We start from the raw sequence: 27,570 nt of genomic DNA, 5'->3' as shown, positions 1-27,570 counted from the left end.
GACACTTACTTTAAATCTTATCCTGCTTTCTTCTAATTGTAAATTATATTACCTTTAAGACCAGAATATAGGATGACCCAGATAATAAGATATCATTATTGTAATAATAATAATAACTAATAATGATAATGAAAATAACAATTTTACATGTTATTATTACTATTATTACTATTATTATTATTATTATTATTATTATTATTATTATTATGTATTTGTTTTATTATTATTATCATTATTAATTTTATTATTACTAATATTTATTTATTGTATTATTATTAAGTCTTTTAAGTTCACTTTTACAGAACCTTTGAAAACACATTTTTACAATGTGCTTTGACAGACAAAACATGATAGAAACTCAGGAGGATGACAAAAAAATACACTTAAACAGAAAGAAAGGAAGAAATTTCTAGCAATGGTGAAACAAAATACAACGCGAAAGGTTAAAAAGAATACATGCAAAGTTAACAGAATAAACTGATGAAATAGTAGACCAATACATTAGTCTTTGTAAATAGGTTAAAAAGAAAAAAGCATTAAATGATTATAAAAAAGGGACCCCCATTTTAAGACCAATTCTGAATAAGTTACTTTTTAAACTCTAAATCTTTAAAATAATAATAATGATATTTAGTGGCGCAAAGAATGTCTTTCAAAATGGAATTGACACATTTAAACAGGCTCAAATGTGATTATGTGTAAATGAAGCATGTATGATATCAGTGTTTTAATACCTCAAGAATTAAATAACCTCTAGTCTATCAGATGGATGACAGTTCTGGGAAAGGGTTTACATATGTAACTTTTCAGTTACATACTAATAGGCATTTTAAAGGGATAGTTCAGGTTTTTTAGGAGGGGTTGTGTGAGGTTCTGGTCGTCATAGTACGTGTATTACCAATTCAGGTCAGATTTCTGCCCCTTTGTTGAGAAAGATGCCAGAGAACCTTGAACTAAAGCTAGACTATCTACTGCTGCAGACAGGGTCACCCTACCACATAAATAAGCAAACAAACTCCAAACACAGCAGTATTCTTGGTTTGAGTGCATGCTTGATTTGTACATTGCCATCAGAAACACCTTTTATTTGTGTAGTCGCATGAATGTTGGTGTTGAAAAGGGATAATAGAATTCAACTGTCTATTCCTTAGTCTACAAGAGAGAAAGGGATGCTGTCTGAGATTAAGAGACAGACTCCAGAAACAGTTCTGATATGTCAGATATGATCTTTGGAAAGCAACATCCAGCCTGCAAGGTAATACATGGTCAGATTCTGCTCTGTGTTTGACCCTCTGTCTTCAAGCCTACCATTCGTCTTCACTTTGTGAGTGCTCAGCCTCAGAACAATTCTCTGACAAAATACTGAGGCTCAATGCAACCGCCTGACTACCCACTCTTTGAGTCATGTGACTCCAGCTCAGCCAGTGATTTCTCACACCAGGAAATGTAGAGCATTGATACACCACAGAGAGCAGAGAGAGGGAACACTCTGATATGTTCATTTGCCTCGTTATCAGCTTCTGCACACACCTGCTTGTTCTGCAGAAGAGTACAAAGCAACCATTGTGGTCGAGGAGGTTGGTTCTTGTTACTTGAGGAGTAGAAATTGTTCGTGCATCATACAGAGAATTCAGCTTGCGTGATATTGTAATACCAAGGCACAGATGTTTCATAGTTTACAAAGTATTTATTTCCTGTTTAAACTGTACCTCTTAATTAACCCTTCAAATGGATACTTAAAGCTGGGGTTAGTAGTCAGATTTAGATACACTTTTTGTTACTCTGGTTAGATTGATCTTTACATCCGGATGGTAATCAATACATAATGTGTTCTAAAAAAAAAAAGAGCGGGAAAAAAGCCACTATCTACAGCCGGAGTAAACCTGGGAAAATAGCAACCAATCCCCACCTTTAGGGTCCAATTTATGAAACCAATCAAATCCCGTCCTGCTGTTCTGCCCGCCTCCTGCACGTACATTTCCCCAGAGTGCACTCCCCGTCTCCTGCCTCTGCTTCCCCTGACTCTATTTACTGCCCCTCTCGCTCGACCTCAGACCTGTCCCCTCTGACCCGATGAGGTGCTTTGCTCAGGACTACAGTCGGGATCAGAGTCTAAAAAGCTCTCACCACGGGTTAGACGGAGTCCTGAGGAAATGCTACACTCAAATTCATGCTAGTTTTCCGTGACTACCAACCCTAGCTTTAAGATACAGACTGGTGGCACCGGTATGACACGGCTAGAAACAAGAGGCGGGTAGAGTAATTGTAGTCGGACACTGTAGTTATGTTTGCTTTGTTTACATTAGCTCCTAGTCACAATAAAGCTGAAACAAGTGTTAGTAGACACACTAGATTCTTTTTTTTTTGCATTTTGGAGCAGAAATGACAAAAAATACGTTTTTTCAGGTTAATAAATCTCAATATTTACCTTTTTTTTTTTTTTTAAAGCAAAACTAATTAAAAAGCAGTTTGAAGATGTGACCTTGGGCTTTTAAAGATATGATGGGCACTTATCTCTAGTTTCTGACTTAAAAGAGACTATCTGATAAAAGACAGTCTCACCTATTGTAGAATGATTTAAGTTACACGGGCTGCTTCATTGGTGAAACAGTACCGAGTTGCACTGCAGATTGAGCTGAATGTTATGACTTTTTGTTTCAAGGGTGTGGGTGTTCATATTTACATGTGCATCTTTATTGCAGAGGTGTGAAAAGTGCGACTTAATTCAAACAGCGAGTGAGTTACAGTGTATAACTCATGCAGGCAAGTCACCAGCTACTGTCATTGTTTGGCTGAGGGATCGATGAGTTTTTAGCTGTCAGCGAGTTTGAACATTGAACAATTTGTTGTTTCCAGATGGTGTTTTTCAGCAGCTCAGAAACAGCTGCACCGCACTGGCAGACTTCTCTAAAATAACAGGAAGGACACAAGCAAGCAGGCAAATAACAGCTCCGAACAACAGTGGTGGGCTGAAGGGCATCTGTGAATGCACAGCTCATTCAACCTTGAAGGGGATGGAGCCGCAGCAGCAGCACAAGACCACGCCGAGGACCATTCCTCTCAGCTTAGAACCAGATCAGGATAACATGGTCATGTGAAAGCAAAAACCCCATCGTCTGAATGCCTCAGGACCAAAGCATTGTTACTGAACTTTCCCAGCAGTGTCGTGTGTAATGTTAACAGCCCCATCTAGCGTAATATTATAATGTAGTGGTTTGATTTGGACTATGAGTCGTTCATTTGATGAAGATTTTGAATCAAGTTAGGAACATTTGCAGCTCGTTCACATGAAAATTCTTGCACCATTTGGGCTCCTTTGGAAGCAAAACTGGGATGGTGGAGGATCTTGGCATGCGATGCTCATTAAGTTGACACTGAGCGTTTATGAACCATTCAGCAAGTCTGTGGTTAAGGAATTTCACGCCAAGAGAACAATATCTACACAGGAAAGCAAGGCTGTTATTTCCCATGTATGGAGAGGCTGAGCGTGCTTGTTAGACTGATCATTACGTGACAGGTTTTGCAACAAAGTCATATAGAATCATTGTAAACATTCAATAGTGTTTAACTTTTACATTGAGTCTAGAAATGTATTCCTATTCCTTGACTTTGAACCCAGCATATGAGTTGTGTGGGCTCTATCTGTGTCTCTTTCTCTTAAATATTCTTTTCATGTGTTTTATGGCCTTTGTGTTTCATGGGCTCATGAGTAATCTTTTTTGTTGTTTTTTTAATGTTCTATATAAATGGAGTCGACTGGATAGAATGACAAAACTTTTTTTTTTTCCCCACAGCTTTTTTTTAAACATACAGATATATGTTCGACGGGTTCTTCAGTAAAATAAGAGTAGTTTTAAGTAAAAGAAACAAAACAACAACAAAAAAAACAAGAAAATGAGACAACTAGAACACAACACAAACTAAGCTTGGCCGTTCAACGAGCTACACAAAGAAATAAACAGTTCGTATTTGAGGTAACTATAGTGCATTGAACAGAAGGGCAATAGAAGGACAAAAGAAGGAAAACGGGTCAATTATGCATACGAGTAATCCGCACACACATACAAGAATATGTAGGGACATACACATAAAAGCGGGATGTACACATACCGTTAACATAGCATTCAGCAAGAGAAGAATCAAATAAAATATAATAGATAAACTAAAAAGGTACGAAAAACCCTGGTGTAACCATACATACTATGAGTCATCCAGTAGGTGCAGACCCTTAACATATTCGAAGAAAGTGCCCCATGTTTTATGAAACCTTTTGGTTGAACCTTTTGTTACTCATCTTATCTTCTCCATCTTTGAGACATGCAAAAACCAAACAATTTTGAGCCAGAGAAAAGGACAAACATGTTTCAGATGCCATCCAGTGATCACATGTTGAATTAAGGTGCAGCAGGAGTACACAGTTATAAATTACTTCTTTCAGCATAATTAACTTTATTCAGACTCTCCTCTTTTGCTTATTTCCTTTGATTAAAACAAACAACTTCCAAAGTACAAAACACTAACAAGAGTCCAAGTTTCAAATAGAAACCACAACACTATGTTTTATTTGAAGGACCTGGTAAAACACCAGGAAATATGTAGCCAGGCGTAGACCCAATCAACTATGGATCCAGACCAAGCAGCAACCTCCGGTCTAAAAATGAGTCCAATGCGGAAATGCTAAAAACTGCAGTTCATCGAGGATCCACTTGAGGCTGGCTCCGGAAGTACCGGAAACCACATACACACCAATTCAAAAAATCCAATCTTTACAGCAGAAATAAACATGTTTACAGCCTGGAACAAAAGACGAGTGTAGTCTGGATAGCTCATTTCTCGATCGGCACACACTGTACGGGGGGTGAATTATTTTCTAACGCTGCAATTTTGAAGATATTGAGATTACGAGTCTTCCAATCAGATGCACAGCTGACTTGATTGATAGGCGGGAACACTGTAGCTGTTGGCTAGGAGGCTCAAAGCTTGCCACTTTACGTCACAATCGCTCGACAGCAGCAATATGGCTGCCGCCGCCTATTGGCCAAACATTTTATGTTAGCATACTTTAAGGACATGGTGAAACAAAGCCTGAAGCAGCCTGGTTAACTTTAAAGTGTGATTTTGTGTGACTCTTCATTGACAAGACACTTGAAGATCTAACAGTCAAGTCAATCTCAAAACCAGTTTGTTACCTAATATGCTTATGGTTAACTTTGTTGGTTTGGCTTTTTATTAGCTTTAAGCATCCTTGTTTACAATTAAGTGTTCATGCTTTGTTTCCACTGTTTCTAGCCTCTGCATTTCTAACTGTGTTTCTAACCTCTGCATTTCTGCTTGCTGGTTGAGAAATCATTATCCCCTCAAAATGCTTTTTCCTGCATGTCAGATTTTGGGCCACTGTCAGGTTTAAAATTCCCTTCCTCCCCCATTAGTGTCATTTGGATTTTCCAGCTGCCAATAAATAATTTGATGTTGTCTTTATCACTTCAGCATGAGTGTTCACCCAGCCATATAATGCCAGCTTTTCCAGCTTCCCACCACTGTGTGTGTGTGTGTGTGTGTCACACTCAAATTTACACTCGCTAAAAATAACAAGGTGGGATAGAGGTGGCAGTGACCTGTCTGCATCGATTGTCTTCGGTTCAGAATTTTAATGGGGGGGATGGAGCAGAATCAGAATCTGTAATGGTTTTATCCAGACCCTCAGCACTCTGGCAGAATGATTAAACATCCTCAGTTAAATTACACAGAAATAGTTGCTTTACACTCCAATTAACAAACTGCCTGTGATGTTTCATGCATGCATGTTTGGGTAACACTTCATAGTGATTATCCTCTTGAGCATTAGCATAGCACTACCTTAGCATTAGCTCATACTTTATTCATAATTTCTAAAGCATTGTTCCAACATTAGTACTTATTTGTTAGTAATTTATAGACAGTTATAAATGTTTTATTACTGATTAATATGCTTGTCTATAATGTGTGAAATTATCCGTTTTTAAGCTTTATAAATCAATCACCTAACCAATTTTTAAGTTATCATTGGTTTATACGATAATTTACACAGTGTAGATACATAATGTACAAACTATGTAGTTGTAGGTAAATTCATAATTTACACAAATAAGATTGAAACATATAATAAGGGTGAGTGAATGTGTTAATGCTCTATAAACATGTATTAATACAGCAACTCATCATAAATTGAGGTAGGTAGATAGCATTTACTAGTTGTCACAAAAGTACTTTGTGTGACCTCATCTAAAATAAGGACTTTATATGCTTTACAAAGCATTTATAAATAAGATTTTTTTTTTTTAAACACAGCAGAAAGCTATGTAGAACATAAATGTCTTGCAGTTTTCTTTAAATCTAGTAAAACACAAATAGGTTACACTGATGGATGTTGGATCAGATGGATGGAGCTTTCAGTGTGGCTTATTCTGCAGCACCAAGAGACACACACAACTTTAGTCTTCCAGAAAGCTTACCGGTCTGTTCCAGCTCAGACTACAAAGGAAGGTTTAATATTAATGACCATACAGGTCATGCACACTCTTCAAAGCTGTTAGCAGCTAGCTAAAATGCCAAATGTTCCCACGCATTCAATCAACAATTCCTTTTCAAGCAATATACAGCTGCAATTTCTACAGGCATTTCGTCTGATAAACAATATAAACAGTAATTGCTCATAGGTTTTACACTTTATATGAGATGTAGAATACATTTTTTTACATACATAAATTCTTCTCTACAATCTAAGCTACTAAAATATACACTATATGCTGAGAACTCCTTTATAATTGGTATATTAATGATGTAATAGGTAATTTATAAATGGTGAAACAATCACTTGTGAAGTGTGGACATAGATCTTCAAACACATTATAGATGGACATATTAATCTGTAATAAACAAGTCATAACTGTGCTTATAAATAACATACAAATAATGTTGGAGCAATGCATTCAGATGATGAATAAAGAATGAACTAATGCAAAGGTAATGCCAAGTAGTGTGTAGTTATCATGAACTGATACCAGTACTCTTAAGCCTTAAATCAGGCCACGCCCTCCGATTATTGGGGGTGGCAAATTGGGCCCTAAAGTGGTCCTTTAGTCATCTAGTGTGTGGAAAGCCAAAAAATCATGATCAACGGCCAATGGGGTAACACTGCTGCTTAACATGTATTACTTTGTCCACAGGGGGGGGCGAAAACAACGAAGAGATCCTCACATTAGTGACCAAACTAAACCTTTGGTCACTAAACTAATAAAAAATAATAATAAATAATATTTCATGAGATTTATATAGCGCTTTCTGAATACTCAAAGTTGCTTTACATAGAATAAAAGTAAAAATAAAACTGGTAAATAAAACGAAACAGGGACAGAGGTGGGGCGGGGGTAGAGGTCATGTGTTGTATGCTTCTTTGAACAGGTAGGTCTTGAGGTGGTTTTTGAATCATTGAAGTGAGTTAGAGTTGCGAATGTGTGGAGGGAGAGAGTTCCAGAGAGTCAGGGCAGCGATGGCAAAGGCTCTGTCCCCCAAGGTGCAGTGCTTGGACTTGGTGATAGGGGTCAGGAGATTGGCATCTGATGATCTGAGCTGGCAAGATGGGGAGTGGCGTTTGAGGAACTTTGAGGAACTAATGAACTTATATGCAAAAATTGTCATAACTATTTAATAAATAAATCTGAATACATGCAAAACCTTTTTTTTTTAACATTCATTATTATTTTATTAGTAGCTGTAACCTGTATTTCATCCTGCAGCGCCTTCTCTCCATGATGTCTCTGTGTGTTTAATTGTTGAATATCTGTAAATAACCATCTATTTCAAGTTGTAACTCCCCCTACTGTCCTCTGGGAGGTAAACATCTTTTTTTTCCCTGTTTTTTCTTTCTATTAATACGACTCCTCCTTCTCCCTCTAGATCTGCACCAATATATTCCGCACTCTTCCACCAAGTGACAACCCGGATTTTGACCCAGAGGAGGATGAGCCCACTCTAGAGGCTGCCTGGCCTCACGTTCAAGTAAGAACTCGACAACAGATGTTCTGATCATACACTGGATTACTTCAATGTGGGTTTGAGATTTACATGGCGTATATTTTCTTTTCATTCTACTCTTTTTAGCTGGTCTACGAGTTTCTCCTGCGCTTTCTAGAGAACCCAGACTTCCAGCCCAGCATCGCAAAGCGCCACATCGATCAGAAATTTGTTCTTCAGGTAAGAGTCAATTTCTTTTACATTAAGCATGACTCATTTGTATCATGATTTTCATTGTTTAAATGTGACAAAAGATTCAATTTTAACAACCGTTTTTAAACCAAGAAAGGAACAAAAACTTGATTACAGACACAAATATAACCTTTCCTCATTTATGAACATGAAAATTTGGATGCTTTTCAAACAGAAGGTCTAGACTGTACTCTGTTGTATTGTTTACAATGACCCAGTCCCATCTTACAGGCAAGACTCAGTCTGATCTCATCTTAATCCACCATGAGCAGAGACCTTTGCAGCACTTAGCAAGTTACAGCGGCAAGGACAAACTTCCTTTAACAGGCAGAAACCTCGAAAAGAAGGTTAGACAGACATCTACTTCAGCCGTGTTGGCGTTGGAAAGAAAGATAGAGGGAGATGAAGAGAGAGATGATAGTGGTGAGAAAGATAGTAGTAGTTGTAGCAGCTGGAGTCTGGCACGTCCGTAGCAGCAACTCAAAGGAACCTACGAGACAAGGGAGCTCAGGGACTCCAGAAAGGTCTATGGTTATAGTGATTAGTGATTCAGTTCCAAAGGCAGTCCAAGCCTATAGCAGCAAAAACCATGAGCTGGTCCAAGCCTGAGCCAGCCCTAACTATAAGCTTTATCCAGAAGGAAAGTTTGAAGCCTACTCTTAAAAGTGGAGAGGGTGTCTTGCCTTCAGACTCTAACTGGTAGATGATTCCATTGGAGAGGGGCCTGATAACTGAAGGCTCTACCTCCCTTACCACATTTAGAGACCATGACTTTAAGCACATGCATCAATGCAGGTCTGAGAAACCTCAGTTCATTGCAGCAACAGACAAAGTGTTGTGTTGAAACAGGTTGTTGGAGAGCAACCGTTCAAAGATGGAGATCAAACTATCTTTGATGAGAAGAAAACCATAACATGTTCACTTTAATCTCCATGCATTACTAATATGTGATTGCTGTTTGCTTGTACGGATTGTTTCACATATTTGTAGATTTTTTTAATGTGGAAAACTTAAGCTATAACCAGCAGGTTGGGTTTTCTGTGAGGGTTCAACAACCCAGCAGTATGATTGGTTGGATGTGTAAAACCATCAAATGTTGCTGCTGGTGCTGCATCTGTCTGGCATCAGTACCCATGCTCCACTTCTTGCATGAAGCTGCAGAATCAAAGCAGCTAACAGCGGACCACAGGGCCAGGAATGTTGGCTGGGCCACATCTGAGGTGCCTGGACCGACTTTCCATGATGTGAGTGTGTCGTGGGGGATCCTTAAATAGACGCCTGTTGTTTACCCTTCAGGTTGTGAGAAGAAGGCTGTGGTTGGAGCAGACGGAGGTCAGGGTGGCAATAAAGGCAGGAAAAGAAGGCCCCCAGTTTGGTTAACTTGGGTTATCATAATACACACAGAGCAGGAAAAGTCCTCAAATATCCCTCTGAGATGATCCCAAAGACATTTGCATAGAAGTCGAGGCACATGGAACAACCTGGCGAAGCACCTAAACGTGGTGTTGTTTGAGGAAGAAGATGAGGTACTCGAGCATCCAGACATACAAACAAACCTAAAGATAAACCCATGGACTGTACGGATGAGAGTTGAAGCTGCAATGATGTCATTATCGACTTCCTTTTTAGGCCTGAAGTTCTGTATTTTTTTTTTATTGCTATCTTAGTTTTAATGAGTCAGAAGTGAGAATATAGCGGAAATGCATCGCTCAGCTCTTTCTGGTTGGCTGGTCGCTGTATAACAGTTTGCTGATCACAAAGTAGCAACATCCTTAAGCATACTCTGTTTAATTCATTCGAAGAAGACTTGAAACTTACAAATGAGAACATAAAGTGATCAAAAATATTTTCTGGGGTTATAAATGTGGAGAGAAGAAGGTTCATTTTCTCATAGACTACCAAAAAATGTGACTTCTTTATTCAGCCAGTGGAGTCTCCCCCTGCTGTCCATTAGAAAGAATGCAGGTTTAAAGCACCACACCTTTTAACATTTCTCAGAAGAAGTCTTTGAACAAACCCCCTGAGGCAAACTTATACATTTTCTGTACCTGACATTTCTTCACATAACTGTTAGTGAACTTGTTCATGCATTGGAATATTTTTTGTCTCGAGTGTGAAGTAATACAAACAAGCAGCATAGCACCTCAGCATGAAGAAATGTTTTCATGTCAACTTGTACCTGCAGCGTTTCTGTTATGGGTAAGCGAGCATACTTGTCTCACAACATCCTAAAGTGGCAACAACCATTTGACATGATAGTTTACTCGGCTGCAGCTCTTTAGGATCTGGATCAACTGCAAACCCCCTTTACTTAATGTAATATTATTATCCATGAATTCATAGTTTTAAATCTAGTTCTGGTGCTGTTGCATCAACTAGTGCAGTAAACAACTGCTGCGGAAAACAACCTATGGAGCTGGGAGCAGCACATGTGGCAAGGGTGTATTTAAGTTTATTTTAGAGGGATCACTGGTTAAATGTTGGTGTGTCAGTCCATGGTACAGAAGGCAAGGCAAGGCAACTTTATTTATATAGCGCATTTCATACAGGAGGGCAACTCAATGTGCTTTACATTAAAACATTAAAAGCATTAGAAACATTCAGACAAGCATAAAAGAGCACAATTAAAATGACAAATTTAAAAAAACAGAAATGAAAAGGATAATTAGAAATATATTCAAAGTAAATTTGAAATTTGCATTTAAAGTGAGTTAAAATAAGCTAAGATATGAAGGCAGTGGCAAATAAAAAAGTCTTAGTCTTTGATTTAAAAGGGGTGAGAGTTGGAGCAGACCTACAGCTTTCAGGGAGCGTGTTCCAGATATGTGGTGCATAATGACTAAACCCTGCTTCGCCATGTTTCCTTCTGACTCTTGGGACTGAAAGCAGACCAGTACCTGATGACCTCAGAGGTCCAGATGGTTCATACAGTAGCAGCAGATCAGCAATGTATTTTTGGCCTAAACCATTCAGTGCTTTATAAACCATCAGCAGGATTTTAAAGTCTATTCTCTGAAAAACAGGAAGCCAGTGTAGAGATCTAAGAACTAGAGTGATGTAGTCTACTTCTTTGGTCCTTGTTAGGACTTGAGCAGCAGCATTCTGTATGAGCTGCAATCGTCTGATGGACTTTTTAGGGAGTCCTGTAAAGACCCCGTTACAGTAGTCTAGTCTGCTAAAGATAAATGCATGGACGAGTTTTTCTGCATCCTGCTGAGACATAAGTCCTTTAATCCTTGATATATTCTTAAGGTGATAGTAGGCAGACTTTGTAATTGTCTTTATGTGGCTGTTGAAATTAAGGTCTGAGTCTAAGACTACACCAAGGTTTCTGGCTTGGTTTGAACATTTCATTTTTGCAGATTTGAGCTGAGCAGTAACCTTTAACTTTTCTTCCTTGGCTCCAAAAACAATCATTTCAGTTTTTTCTTTAACTGAAGAAAATTCTGGCCCCTCCAGTCATTGATTTGTTCAATGCATTTACTCAGTGTTTGTAGAGAAGAGTGTTTTTAAATGCTTAAGACTTTAAAGCATGTCAGTTAATACCTAAATACGATTTTATGTTTTAGTAATGTCCTCTGTTTTGTATTTCATAGAGCTATTAGTTAAGTGCTTCAGTTTGAACTTACCTTTAAACACTGTGATAATGTTTTATCCCTGCCGTATTACTAAACATTTGTGCTATGAAACACATTTGTTTGCGCACACAAAGTGAAGTCACCTACCTAACATCGGGTGAGTGATCATGAGGTGAGACAGCTTCCCCGCTCTAGCTACGACTCTAATTGCCAGCTTCTTTCTTCACCTGCCATATCCATACATCAGAGTTTATTGTACAGTTTGTCACAACTTCTACACACACATTATCTGCATCAGAAACTTGCTCCACAACAGACTTTGTTTATTTAGTAGTGAAATGATCAGATTCTAGCTCGTCTGCAGTGTGACTGAGGTTTGTCTCTCCTCTGTTTAATGCTGCTCTCTTGCCGTCACGCAGGTTAAAGTTCATTCAGAAACAAGCGTCATGCAGTTCAGATGATCCCAAGGCATAAACATGACATTGTACAGTGTCAGATGGAGCCTGAGGTTTCTTTTACATAAATGGAAAACTTTTGCTTGATTGCCTGAAAGTCAGTATTTTATATAAGAGCAGTGTGTAAATCTTTGTGTTTGTTTTGTGTAAGATTGAAATACTGTATGATAGGGATGTAATTAAAAGGTTTCATACTTTGGCTCCTTCAGGGAGAAGTTGCTGAAGAAATCCAGTGAGACCTATCAAGATTGAATATTGACATTTGCAGCATGTCTACATTTTTCACTGGTAGCTTTTATTACATAACATAACCTTGTCCAATGTTGACATTCCATTACCTACTCAGTGATGGAATTCAATGCAGAGCCATCTTTTTTTTCTGGACAGGATGCAACTTTAACTCTGGGTCCCTTTCTTCTTTCTTCTATACCACATTGCCCATGAAAAGTTGCTTTATAGAATGCAAACACTGTAAAAACAAACACCCTTGTCAGACACTGGTATCATTAGTTGCTGTGTGTTGCCAGAGGGTTATACTATGAAGCGAGTTCAACACATCCCAGATATCTTTTCCTGATCCGGCTTCACTGAACCTGACAAAGGAGACTGCGCTAAACTGTCAAAGGAGGCTGGTTATCAGCATGATGAGTCAATCTAGAGTTACCCTGAGCGTGTTCACATGAACAAAGCGGAGAAGGTAACCAATCACAGACACGGACAGTCTGCTGTCAGCACATCGACATATTTTTCAAACTCAAAGGACTGATATTAGAAAAATACCACAAATTTGAACACATAATCCAGACTAGCATCAACACAGCTGTGTTAGAAACATGAAAGAAGAACTGAGAGATAAGACAAAAACACTGAGAGTGAATGTGCAAATAACGTCTTATTTCTCATCATTTAGTGCAGATAGATCTGACTATAATAACTATGTTTATTCATCACTTAGTGCAGATAGATATGACTATAATAACTTGCTTTATTCATCACTTAGTGCAGATAGATCTGACTATAATAACTATGTTTATTCATCACTTAGTGCAGATAGATCTGACTATAATAACTGTTTATTCATCACTTAGTGCAGATAGATCTGACTATAATAACTGTTTATTCATCACTTAGTGCAGATAGATCTGACTATAATAACTGTTTATTCATCACTTAGTGCAGATAGATCTGACTATAATAACTATGTTTATTCATCACTTAGTGCAGATAGATCTGACTATAATAACTATGTTTATTCATCACTTAGTGCAGATAGATCTGACTATAATAACTGTTTATTCATCACTTAGTGCAGATAGATCTGACTATAATAACTGTTTATTCATCACTTAGTGCAGATAGATCTGACTATAATAACTATGTTTATTCATCACTTAGTGCAGATAGATCTGACTATAATAACTATGTTTATTCATCACTTAGTGCAGATAGATCTGACTATAATAACTATGTTTATTCATCACTTAGTGCAGATAGATCTGACTATAATAACTGTTTATTCATCACTTAGTGCAGATAGATCTGACTATAATAACTGTTTATTCATCACTTAGTGCAGATAGATCTGACTATAATAACTATGTTTATTCATCACTTAGTGCAGATAGATCTGACTATAATAACTGTTTATTCATCACTTAGTGCAGATAGATCTGACTATAATAACTATGTTTATTCATCACTTAGTGCAGATAGATCTGACTATAATAACTATGTTTATTCATCACTTAGTGCAGATAGATCTGACTATAATAACTATGTTTATTCATCACTTAGTGCAGATAGATCTGACTATAATAACTGTTTATTCATCACTTAGTGCAGATAGATCTGACTATAATGACTATGTTTATTCATCACTTAGTGCAGATAGATCTGACTATAATAACTATGTTTATTCATCACTTAGTGCAGATAGATCTAACTATAATAACTCTGATAATTCACTGACTGTGATCTCTCTCTGATTTAATCTTGCATCGTATGTGACAATTATTTTTTTTCCCACAACTTTTTATTGAGTTTAAACAAAGAAGATTACAATACACAAAACTGTGCACAGTACCCCCCCACCCAACACCGCTATACAGTACATCCAATACAGACATAGAAAATTGACTGCATAACATAATAGTAATAAAAAAATTACAAAGACAATACTAATAGAACTTAAAGTAAATACGTAGATAAAAATAAAATGTTAAAATAAATCAGCAAATAAAAAAAATAAAAAGGTAAATCAACATGGAATTGAATCTAAATAGACAATGAACAGTTATGTTCACAGGTAATATAAGATAAAGTAAAATGTTGTTTCCAGTCCACATGAGTTAAGGGTAACCAGTCATCAGAAGCCATGTCATGTTGTGTGTCCCACTATTGGGGTTATAAGAGAGACAGTGACAGTTTTAGACTTAATATTTCGGCTGAAGCCCTGACGGTATCAAACTGAGAGCTGTGGTGTAATAAAAATGAAAACATGATTCAAAGTGATAAGCATGTGCAGTTTTCTATTCAGTGGGCCTACAACAACTTCATCTGACTAGCGTATTTTAGACTGTGTTTAATTATGACGTCAGGAAATATAATCAATAACTGTCATCAGTATTTATTATAAAAAAATATTATAATGAAATAATAAAAATGTATTATATAAAATCACACAGGTAGACAAAGTGTCCTGAAGATCTCTCCCCCCTCCCCTCGCGATCAGCTCACAGAGCTCCGTGATCGAGCAAGCCGATTGGTCAGTGGGCGGAGTTTTCTCTAAAACTGATCTCTGATCCTGAGCATAACCTGCCCCGGAGCAGGTTAGGAGTTCAGCATGAGTAACCATGGTGATCTACCCTGGTCAGGAGTGAACTGAAAATCCAGAGTTAACCCTGAAGTTACCTCCATAACTGCAAATCCAGCTTCGTAGTATACCACTCAGGAGTTATCAACACTCTAAACCACATGTGTCAAACACAAGGCCCGCGGGCCAAATGTGGCCCGCCACGTCATTTTATGTGGCCTGCGAGAGCTTAAGGCTTATGACTTTTTTATTTAAATAAAAAAAAATCGTGCATTGACCATAAACTACATCTCCCACAATGCATTTCGCTTATATTACCGGCGTAAATGACGGCATCCCGCCAGGAGAGTGCAGCGTACCCACAGCAGTATTTACTACAGTGACTACAGGTTGAGTCTGTAGAAGTGCATACAAGTGACCCCAAAATGTCCAGGAAGATAAAAGTTGATTCAGATGGCAGTTTCAGAAGGCAGTTTCAAGACAGATTCGGAAGGGGAGTACATGTTTGTGCTTCAAGGTGAAAAACCGGTGTGTCTTTTGTGTCATGAGGCAGTGTGGTTGTCAGAGAGTACAATCTACCTCAGCATTTTGTCTTACGGTTACAACTGGCCCTTTGAGGGCAACCATAATGCTGATGTGGCCCTCAGTGAAAAGGAGTTTGACACCCCTGCTCTAAACTCCTTTAACACTACAGGGATAATGTCATTTCATAAACCTCACTTTATTATCGGCTCTGCTCGGTTACAATACAGAGAGATTTGTTGCACTGTTACACTCTCAGGGTTTGATATGTGCAGAAGAAGAAGAATATGATGATGATGATGAAACTATTTCCTGGAAATACACAGGTTTATAAATAGACACCTGTCACTGAGGCGCTGATTGCTCGCTGGTGGAAGAGAATCACTATGAGCCTGAAAACGGTCCTTTTGAACTCGGTGCCATTGGCTCGGCTGCCCTCAGCAGAATTGTAATAATGACTCATCACCTGTTGCTGAAAATAGCTGTCCAATGCCAGAGCTTTCAGATCTATTTGCAATACAGAAAATCCAGCTACATATATACTGTATATGTGTTATGTAAGATGTCGGTGGATGTTGAGATCGGACTTGATTATTTAACTTTATTTACAGCCTTACAAACAGAAAAATGTGTCTTTTAAACTCAGTAGAGAATGCACGCTTGGTTTGCTGGTCAGCTGAGAGGTTGTTATGTAGAGAAAACTAATTTCACAATAAGCAGCCATAACACTCAGTGGTGTTTCAGCACTAATAACATGGTAGCTCTCAGAGTTTTCAATTGAAGGTCTATTAAGCCTCAGGGAAAAAAGTTCAGTGCCTTACATCACAAGACAACTTCTATATAAAGCAGTTATTTAAAAAGGTAGTAAGTAAAATGGTATACATATCGTCACAAATGACCGATACAGTATATAAAACAGTATGAATCCTGAAGACTGAAGTGGCTTTCTCTCTGTGCTTCCAGCTGTTGGAGCTGTTCGACAGCGAGGACCCGAGGGAACGAGACTTCCTGAAGACCATCCTGCATCGCATCTATGGAAAGTTCCTGGGGTTGCGGGCCTTCATCAGGAAGCAGATCAACAACATATTCTTGCGGTGAGTGAAATATTTAAAAGGAAGCAGCTCTGTTGGGGAAAACATGGTTGATTCCGCATTAAAGGTGCATTTCGACCAAGAGTTCCGGGGTCTTTTAGCCCCCAGAACTACTTTCCACGAAACTAAAAGCTTCCTGTGCCCCCCATTGTTGTCTGCGTTTCGATCACGGGCTGAAGTCCTAGGTAGATTGTGCAAATCAGGCCAGTGACCTATGAAGAAAAAAATATATTGAATAATATTTTGAAATCTTAATAAAAAACTAAACTAGTATGCATTCCCAGAACTCCCTCTGTGTTTCAACAACTGTGTAAACTCCACAAACACTGTAATGTTCAACCAAAAGTCCCAGGACCTTTCAAAAGTACTACCCCCCAAGCAGGGGCTTTTCAGGGGGGAGATTATCTACCCCTGAACCAAATTTAGACCCTGGTTCAGCCGGTCGAAACGCACATAGTTCAGGGGTGAAGTCCCTAGTTCGGGGGTAAAGTTCCTGTGGTCAATAAATGCCTTTAGTTAGCTATGTGTACATGGGACTATTGGCTTTTATGTTGAAGCAGTAAAATCCAGAATAGCCTGCTGGCCTGTGTAGTCTGTAGAAACCAAAACCTGTACTCCTCTATATCTGTCTACCTGTCGTCAGCCAGTGGAAATAGGAAGCTGAAACCATGATGATGTGTACGCACATGCATCTTGGGCCACATTAAAGACCTCCCACTCTCCTTGTAGCCATCGGCAACGATGCTGTAACAGCCCAAAAGCCTCTCATATATGACTGCTTTCTTCTCTCTTCTCTGAGGAGACAAGCAGATATAACATGGATCCGTCTGTGTGTTTGTCAGTTTGTCATGCTGGGACACGATCCATCGAATAGATTATTCCTGGCCTCTTTAAACAGAGAAGAAGAGGAGACGTGTTCGAATTCGGGCAGCAGATATTGCGAACAGCCATGTGTTGATTCTTTTATGGCTCCTGTTGCTGCGTGACAAAAGGCTTTAGATGATTCAACAGAGGACACTTGATGTTGTCTCCAACAGGCAAGGTGGCAAAACGGGTGCATCCACTTTGACCATCTGTCACTGAGAATAAAAATAGTGCCACAGTTGTCAAGGCCTGTCTGTACATACCCTGGCTGCTTAGCTACTTGCAAGTGGGTTAACAAGTAGTGGAGGTGAAGGATGTATGGATTGTGATGTTACATTAGATCCATCAATATGAAGTCTGTGCTCATTTTTTTCCCTCATTTAAAAAAATAAGTAATTGATGTTTTATTAAAGTTATTTTTTATGGCATCCCAAAATACAAGCATCTTAGATCTTCATCATCTAAGTCAAATAGATTTCCACTAAATGATGATAATCTTGGACTGTAGTGGCCAGTCCAACTGAGACTGATGAATTTGAAAAGGACAACTTGTTGGAAGCAGCCTGGATCATCAGTATTTCAGTGTTGACTTGTTCCTGGCTCAGTGTGTTTCATTATTCCTCTTTTGCTGCAGATTCATCTATGAAACTGAGCACTTCAATGGAGTAGCTGAACTTCTAGAAATCCTGGGGAGGTGAGTAATCAGATGTCATTGTGCATAGTTGTGTATTCTGAAATGCCTGGTAATCATTTAAAGGCCCTGTGAGGAGTTTTGAACTGGCTGAGAAACAGACTGAAAATGATACTGATGCCTCTTTATGACCTTCAATAGCAAACAAGACCATCAGCGACAACACTGACACCTTCTCTGTTGTCATTTTTAATGCCTGAAACCGCCCTGAGGGGGTAGGTGTCAGACCAGATGACATCTCGCTTCAGAAACAGCCTTTATTCGACTGTTTTCATGGAAAATAATCACATTGCCTGATAAAGTTGACTGTTAAAAGACAACACGATGAGGTTTTTGTTGAAAACACTACTTTTGCATGTATAGGACAAGAGATAAGAGGTATCACTTTGTCCACAAGGGGGCGCCAGAACTGATACAAAACAAAAGTTCCTCACAGCAGCTTTAATATGCTTTGTTTGTATACAAAACTTTAACACAGCATCTTAACACTTAAACCTGACCCTGACATGAAACTGAAACTTAACGTTTTAATGTTTTACACTCTCAAAAGCACTTCTAAGGAAAGAGATTGCAAATTAGCATTCACTACAAACACCATGATACTTTCATGGGATGGCTGTTCTCAGTTTGTCTATGTATACTGTATCTGTCCCTAACAAAGAAACCATGGATAATAAATAATAGACATAGATTATTGTTAATCTAAATACTCTTGGTTTATATTATAACCTGTTTATCGTCCACTACTATTGACCAATATGAAAACAATATCAAAGTATCAAACTTCTTTATGTTTTTCAATTTTTCACACAGATATGTAAACATATTTAATGAACACATATAAATGCTAGTTAGACTCCATTGTCACAATACTCTCAGCAGAGAGCAGAACATCACAGTCAAGCAGACAGTAGTTCGTAGTTTATTTGTGGATAATAAAGCAGCCTTCTGAGCTCCTTTGCTGAATCATATCAACCACAAATTGATGCTAAATCTCCAAAAATAATTCATATGAGCTTGTACATATATCAATCAATCAGACTTTATTTATGAAGCGCTTTTCATACAATGGCATTTTAACACAAAGTGCTGTACATAACAACAACCTAAAATAGAATAAATTAAGAAAAAGATCCCAACCCCAGCCCAGACCACAAACCCACCCCACAATCATAAGGTTAAGAACACAATATGCAACATAATAATAAAAACAATGAAAATTAAATAAAGAAATGAAAAATAAAAAAGGAGTTGCTGAACGAACTGAGGAAATGCATTCATGATATCTTAATGAGAAAAACTCATTCAAAATAAGATGTTAAAACTCAACACAGGAAATTAAAATCACCAAAATAAAATACATTTCTAAGATATTAAAACACTAGAATATTAAACAATTAAAATAACATAAGATGCTATACTTAAAATAGATAAAGTAGAAGTAGAAGTACAGAAATAAATAAAGTAGAATAAAGTTGACTACAATTTGAACTAGATAATAAATAAATAAATAAATTAAACTGTTAAGAATAAAATTAAAACTCAGTTAAAAACAAGACTAAAAATGTTGGTCTTGAGTTTGCTTTTAAAAAGTTGATGCTCTGTGCAGCTCTCAGATCTTCAGGTAGGGTGTTCCACAGGCATGGGCCGTGATAATAAAAAGCTGCCTCACCGTTGGACTTAGTTCTTACCTTTGGTACAATTAAAAGTCCACTACCTGAAGGACCTGAGGGCTCATATGATAAAAGCAAATCTGATAAATAAGAAGGGCCAAGACCATTAAGAGATTTAAAAACCAATAAAGTAATCTTAAAATCTATTCTAAAAGATACACAAAGCCAATGTAGAGATTTTAAAATTTGTGTGATGTATAGGACATTATGACGTTAATCAGTGAAACAAGAGCTAGCATGAGCCGCAAAATTCATCACCACCTTTACTTGGTGCATGTTTTGTCCAGACACTTTTCACCCACTTGTTTCTACACAATGATTATTTGTCTATCTTCTTTTAGGCATGTTTCCTCTTTAGTGAAGTCTCTCTGGTCTTTTTTAGAATCATGTGTAACAGAGTAAATTAGATCTGGTGTCAGTTTTCTTGAATGTGAACACAAACTTCAGATTCTGAAAAAAGGAATCCAGTTTCTAAATATTCTAAAACATCTGAAGACAATCATACGTTTAGTTGTTGTCCATTAACACAGCACTGTATTGATTGTTTGGACTTCTTTGTGTGTGCTATTTGACGTATATGAGTCACTCCCCAATTAAATTAAAAAATATATATATATATCAATATTCTCACTCAGCCCTAGCATTCATTCTGTCGTTATGTTCCTGGAGACAGTCAGGGTTGCAGACAGGATTGTGGAGAATGTTACCTGTGTGATGACGTGAAGGACTTGTGCTCTCTTGCCGTCTGAAACTAAAAGGCCCCTGAGGCTTCTTCTGCTCCTTCATTTCATTGCAGTGCACACTCTATATTTCCCTTTCACTTTAGGAGCTGAATACTCATTCAGGCTCTGCTCTGATCTTGTAGTATCCAGTGTGTGCTGCTGTTTTTGTTCCTCTCAGTGTGCAGTAATCTCTCTCACATAGTTCTCCGTCTTCCTCTATTTACAGTATCATCAACGGGTTTGCGTTACCTCTGAAGGCCGAGCACAAGCAGTTCCTCATGAAGGTGCTGATCCCGTTACATACAGCTAAAGCGCTGTCTCTTTTCCATGCACAGGTGAGAAAAACATACTTTTTATCAAAGCTTCACTTGCATCATTCAACAACTCACGTTAAAAAATCTGTGTAGTGCTTAAGATGATTAATACAACTTTAAATAGAGTTATGAGCTGAATCATGCACTCTCACAATGAAATGCTTGTATTACAGCATCTCCTGGTGGCGTGAAAGTGGCACTGCATTATGGAAATACTAAGTTTACACAAGCCTATACTTGTAAGATTCATTATTTAGATCTCTTTAAGCTACCTGGTTGGAAGTAATACTTGCTTTTACTCTAAAAATAAAGGTTTTTATTCTTAGTCACATACTCATACAGAGCGCACCACAAACCTGCTGCAGATTTTTCAGAACAGAGTGTACATTTTCTGTTTGTTCTCTTTTTCAGCTGGCCTACTGTGTGGTCCAGTTCTTGGAGAAGGATCCTACGCTCACTGAGCCGGTACTTTTTTTTATATCATTCCTCCCACTCAAAGCTCAAGGCCTTGAGTGCTAAATTAGTCTACACTGCATAGAGATTAGTAGTGGGTGCTGTAGCCGCCCACTCAAACAGACTGCTGGAGATTTTTTTTAACGTCTTATTTTTCACATTAGAGACAAATTCTCATGAAATGTTCTGGTTTTGTTTTCTTGCAGGTGATCCGAGGGCTGCTGAAGTTTTGGCCTAAAACCTGCAGCCAGAAAGAGGTATTCTACTCCTCTATAAATACACTTCACTCTTTTAACGGTTTTTCACAACATCTTAAAAATGACTCATCTGCTCCTCCTCTCTCATTAGGTGATGTTCCTGGGTGAGATCGAGGAGATTCTGGACGTCATTGAGCCGACACAATTCAAGAAAATCCAGGAGCCGCTGTTTAAACAGATCTCTAAATGTGTGGTCAATCCACACTTTCAGGTACGCCAGACACACAAACAGTTTGTCACTACTCCCTCTGTTTATCCTGTACAGTCATGACATGAATATTTCACACTGCTGGCCACATCACAATTTTTTTTTTTTATTAGTTTATTTGACAGGGGCCATGCAAAACAAAAACTGTCAAGCCAGAGTTAGCTATAAGCTAATTTTCATCTGTGGTCTATGAAAACAGCATTCAGTTATTATTCATATACTGTCCTCCATGTCTTTGATCAAACATTGATCATCAGTATATAGAAAATGGGTAATAATAATATATAATATAATACACTTTATTTATATGGCACTTTTCTTAACAAGGTTACAAAGTGCTTCACAACAAAAAAGCAGAGAATTACAAATCATAAAAAATGGTGCAAACAGGGGGGAGAAAAAAGACAGAAGCAAAACAAGACATCTGAATGTAGAGCAAATTCAAGAATTAGGGGTGGAGAAATGCCTTCTTATATAAAAAATGTTTTAGTGAGGATTTAAAAGCAGTTAAGGTTTTGGACTGCCTAATTGTCAGTGGCAGGGAGTTCCACAAACTTGGAGCTGTGATTGAAAAGGCCGGTCACCTTTTGTTTTAAGGTGGGATCTTGGCACAACCAGCAGAGATGCATCCACAGACCTGAGGAGCCGCCCAGACACATAGGGGGTTAAAAGGTCTCTTAAATAGTTTGGGGCCTGTCCATTTAAAATTTTAAAAGTAATCAATAAGATCTTAAAATCGACACGATAAAAAAACTGGCTGCCAAAGTAGGCTGGCAAGGACAGATGTGATTTGTTGATATTTTGATGTGCCTGTTAAAATCAGAGCGGCTGCATTTTGAACTAGTTGGAGTCTGTGGAGGGAGCTCTGACTGATAGCTGTTAAAAGTGCATTATAATAATCAAGACGAGAAAAAATAAAAGCATGGATGACTTTGGACAGATCAGAGGGGGAAAGGAAAGATCTTATTTTGGAGATTTGTTAGAGGAGGAAAAAACAGGATTTACTGTATTTTTTACATGAGTGTCAAAGCAAAGATCTGTGTCAAATGTCACTCCTACATTTTTGACCTTCATTGTGTTATTTCAGAGGGGACCTAGTTTGTTATGGAGAAGGGTGGTGGAGTAAGAATGAGCAAAGATTATGATTCAATAAATAAATAAAACATCATAATGTAGAATTGTTTGATAAAATGGGCTGTGAAGTGTTTGCGACTGTGGTTCTATCTGACCCGGGACTTCTACCAGATCCGTCTCCGATCCGCTGCGGTCCGGCTCCGTGCTCTCTTATACGTCAACACCCACTGATTGCAGTTTCAGAATGCAGCACGGAGCAGGACCGATGGACAGCTGGAGTCATGTGACCGAAGTTTCCCTGCGGTAATTACTGCATTAATGATTATCCGAGTCCTCTCCTCATCCATGTTGCCTTTATTGTCCTCTTAAAAAAAAACTCTGACCTGTTCACCCCAGGCCTGGCTCCGCTCATTATGACAGTTTGTTGTCAAAATCGTTAAAAACGATCAGGGCCCGTATGTACGTCCAGCCATTACATAAATGGGACCATTAGTCTTAACGTACCATAATGAAACAGCTCATTTGGCTGTAGCGTTAGCCACATGCACAACTGCAAATAATTGGCCAATTAACTAATTACGTCATAATAGTGAGGCTGGTGCAAAACGTCTTATGTCCAAGGAACCTCCTGGAAAACACCTATCCAACAAATTCAAATTGGATGTTATAATTTTGTTTTGTTGCCTGACTTCCTTTCCCGCTCAACCTTCTCTGTTGAGATTTATGTGTCATGCTCCAGCATCCATCAAAAATAGAAGTCTTGCGTATCTGATCCAGAGGGCTCCAGCGTGCCGGATCAGAGACGCAGCCGGAACCCAATGGAGCAGATCCAGTGCGAGTTAACACATTGACTAGAATAGAAACCTATCAGATCAGGTGCCGTGACAGATCAGAGACCGACCAGACCTGGATCCGGTGGAATTTTGCCGTGAGGCTGATCAATAATAAGATGATGAATTACAATGCAGGAAAAACATAAAATAATAACATATGTCCTCATATAGGAAGTTACGCTAGTGTCACTATCTGCATACATATACAGTGTTAAAAACCATCTATTGATTGTTTGTTTACTGCTTCTAAAGGCCAAATAGGCTGATTTGAGTTCAAGTGTTCCTTATCATATTTTATTTTCTGTAATGGCAGGTAAGTTATAGAACAGAAACAGCTCTCTGGATAACACAGAACAATCTAAGACATTAATTTATTTCAATTCACACACCTCGATTACTTTTAACAAAGACCCACATTTTCAGATTTGTCAAGGTCTGACTCACTATTTCTGATTTCCTCCAGTTCCATTTTTTTTATCCTTTGGAGAAATACGATTAAACGCAAAAGTCTTTTTTTCATTAATAACTTTTGTTTAACATAAATTCAGGGTTTGATTCATAGAAGTACATTGACTGTTTATCAACTGTTTAATACAAAACCTTCATCAGATGACAGGAACATCACTTGTTCTAACTTTGAATGTCAATCCCTTTTATTTCATGTATTTGTGTTTTTATACCATCATTTATGGTGGAAGTGTCTTTATATATGTAGAATAAAACCAAACATTGAATCATGTATGACAGAGCCTTATTTATTCAATTCAAGTATTGATACATAGCTCTGGCGTATCAATGATTGTATCGCACAGGTTAGGACAACAATATATTGCCATATCAATATTTTACCCCACCCCTTATTTCAAGAATCATCAATCTGCTACCTTGGACAGGTCTCTTTTGAAAAGGAGATTTCAATCTCAAAGTGACTGCCTGGTTAATAAAATAAAAAATAAATATATCTATAAGTGTTGTATCGTATCCAAGGAATATTACGAGAGTATAAGTTAATGAATCTTAAAGTGTACTCTATGTGGCCTAAGGAGCAAGACAGGGAGGACATAGGGGGGCGTGCATTGATCCAGAATGAATCTTTAGTATGGCACAGCTTTTGATCATTCTCTGTGTTGTCCATGAAGTGTCAGAGGCACGCTGTAGCCTGGACTCTTTGTTCATAATGACACAAAGGGGACAGCCGTCTCATTAACCAACTCTCATGTTGGTTAATGTATTTTCACCTCTGCTGAAGAACACTTTAGGTCCTCACTGCTGCTGTGGTACTTTGAGTGTGTGGCTGTTGCATTGTTTTTTTTTAGGCCACTGCACATTACTTGAAACATGAGGACCATGTGTGTGAAGCTGAGATAGTCCCAGAATCTGATCCATTTGAAAGGACTGGTCTCTGTTTTGACAACCAAATCAGGCTGAAAATCAGCTGATTACAGTCACCAGCTGATAAATCTGTGCACCCCTTAAAGAAAGGATGAATAGCTGAACAGTTTTTTTATTGCACCGCATAACATCAAACTGACACAGTGAGGTGCATTTGCTGAAAAGCGTGCTAAACTCTCTCTTTCATCTTAACATCTCCTGTTTCATGACTGAATTGAGTGAAACAGGAAATCAAAGTGGTCACATGCCATCGCCATACAGCCCAATCAGCCCCATTGGCAGAACCTTTTTATTTTGACCTATGTCTTTCTGCATCTCTGTGTCCTGCAGGTAGCAGAGCGGGCGCTGTATTTCTGGAACAACGAGTACATTCTGAGCCTCATCGAGGAGAACATCGACAAGGTCCTCCCCATCATGTTCGGTAGCCTGTACAGAATCTCCAAAGAGCACTGGAACCCGTAAGTTAAAGATAACAAACCAAGTTGTGTCTGTTTCAATCAATCAATCAATCTTTATTTGTATAGCGCCAAATCACAATAAACGTTATCTTAAGATGCTTTTACAAACATAGGAGGTCTAGACCACTCTATGTCTAATTATGAACAGAGACCCAGCTTCAAGACAGGGTAAGACTCAGTCTGACCCCACCTTAATCTATCATGAGCATTGCACATCGCAGTATTTAGCTAGTTACTGTGGCGAGGAAAAACTTCCTTTCAACAGGCAGAAACCTCAGGCAGAACCAGACTCATGTTAGACAGCCATCATGCCTCGACTGAGTTGGGTCTTGAAAGAGGGATAGAGGAGAGTATGAGAGAGAGGTGATAGTAATGAGACCAGAAGTAGAAGCTGTTGCTGCAGGAGTCAAGAACGTCCGCAGCAGGAGGATGCCTACGGCAGCTTAGAGGGACCTGTTTGATTCTTTACACTACTTTTCAGTTCTTTTACAGTAAGATTGTCTAAGATATTAAAAAAAACTTGTGTTAGCATGTTGTTTGATCCTGTCCAAATTGTAATGGGTGCTGCCTTAGACAAAAGCGATTCCTTTCCATCAGATTCCTTCGAAAATTCGAAGCGTTTTATTGTCAATTTTTCACTATATATAAGAAGACATACAGGAAAAACTCAATGCTATTTCTCTCTTCCAGCTCTTAAATAGCAAAAATTAAATATAAAATACAATAAAATTAAAATAAAATACAGTTCAAAACATCCTAGGTACACAGTGCAGGTAGTGCAGTGCTGTGACAGTTTAAAAATGGACAATGTAAATAGATAATATTGCAAATGATATCTGGTCTATATCTTCTGTATCTGGTCGGTAGTTTTTCCTATGACCCTGAGAGACTTATAAACAAACAGCACCCAAAACATCGTCTGTGTGGCTGAGGTGATAAAAAAGAAAGTATCAGTCAAACACCCTAAAAGAGTTGTAGTTTCATAAGCACATATAGAACTACACCTGTGGATTAGATGTTTACTTAGAAGGTTTCTACACATTTTTTTTTTTTAATGAATCTTTATTTGTTTTTTGTTGTGTTGCAGGACAATCGTGGCTCTAGTCTACAACGTCCTGAAGACTCTGATGGAGATGAACTGCACGCTGTTCGATGAATTGACTTCCTCCTATAAAGCAGACAGGCAGCGGTGAGCATATCAGACTGAACGCGCTTTAACTTACCTTGTTTATTACCCACAGAGCCAATGTCACTGAACTGACCCTGAAGCCACAAAACCAGTTCATTAAAACTACTTTTGAAAATATCAACAATCCTGCTCCTCGGGATGAAGTGCAGGTTTTCAATGAGTATGAGTAATATATACTTTGAAGAATAAACTGAATACAATGTGGAAATCTGCTCTTAATTAAAATTCCAATATTCCTAAGACATTCCTCAAATAATTAAAATTATTCTGCAGTCTATAAGGACTTTATTCAACTAATCATGTAGGTGCCTAAAGGCCCACACTCAGCTGCCATGCTGTGTGAAAGAGATCAAATGTTAACCTGGGCCCTCTTGTAGTCCTCCCATGAGACAGGTTTGTCAGATATAAAACCAGCTCCACCTCCACACCTCCTCTGGTCATGTCCATTTTCATACCCCCAGGGGGTGAAAACCAGTGGACACCAACCCCAAGGTGGTGTTAATTAAATTCTTCTAGTCCACAGTGTTCCCCAGTATGTTACGAGTAGAGAAGGGCTGTGACATCGTTAGAAATCTGTTTTCAGGGATGTTCAGGAGAAAAAAGGGCTGGACAAGTTTATAGACACAGCTTCACATGTTCATCTGTTTTTCTAAGAACTGACTTCGTCCCTAGTTCCAGCTCTGATCAGGTGTAATATTATACAGTAATTACAGCAGGAGAACAGTTTACAACCCCTAATC

At 38.3% G+C, this 27,570-nt stretch overlaps 1 protein-coding gene across 1 annotated transcript in view; it reads left to right on the top strand.

The window, feature by feature from the left end:
- Nucleotides 1-27,570, top strand: part of ppp2r5a (protein phosphatase 2, regulatory subunit B', alpha isoform) — a 68,350-nt gene that overhangs the window by 36,361 nt on the left and 4,419 nt on the right. The window contains exons 4-13 of the mRNA XM_034699288.1: nucleotides 7,936-8,037; nucleotides 8,140-8,232; nucleotides 16,575-16,705; nucleotides 18,201-18,260; nucleotides 20,879-20,987; nucleotides 21,378-21,431; nucleotides 21,626-21,676; nucleotides 21,768-21,887; nucleotides 25,514-25,641; nucleotides 26,729-26,830. Of these exons, the coding sequence (XP_034555179.1) occupies nucleotides 7,936-8,037; nucleotides 8,140-8,232; nucleotides 16,575-16,705; nucleotides 18,201-18,260; nucleotides 20,879-20,987; nucleotides 21,378-21,431; nucleotides 21,626-21,676; nucleotides 21,768-21,887; nucleotides 25,514-25,641; nucleotides 26,729-26,830 (950 nt within the window). The remainder of the gene's footprint in view (nucleotides 1-7,935; nucleotides 8,038-8,139; nucleotides 8,233-16,574; nucleotides 16,706-18,200; nucleotides 18,261-20,878; nucleotides 20,988-21,377; nucleotides 21,432-21,625; nucleotides 21,677-21,767; nucleotides 21,888-25,513; nucleotides 25,642-26,728; nucleotides 26,831-27,570) is intronic.

The sequence above is a fragment of the Notolabrus celidotus genome, chromosome 13 (genome assembly GCF_009762535.1).
Source record: "Notolabrus celidotus isolate fNotCel1 chromosome 13, fNotCel1.pri, whole genome shotgun sequence".
Lineage (NCBI taxonomy): Eukaryota > Metazoa > Chordata > Actinopteri > Labriformes > Labridae > Notolabrus > Notolabrus celidotus.
Note: the sequence above shows the minus strand (reverse complement) of the source record. Positions and strands in the feature narration are given on the sequence as shown.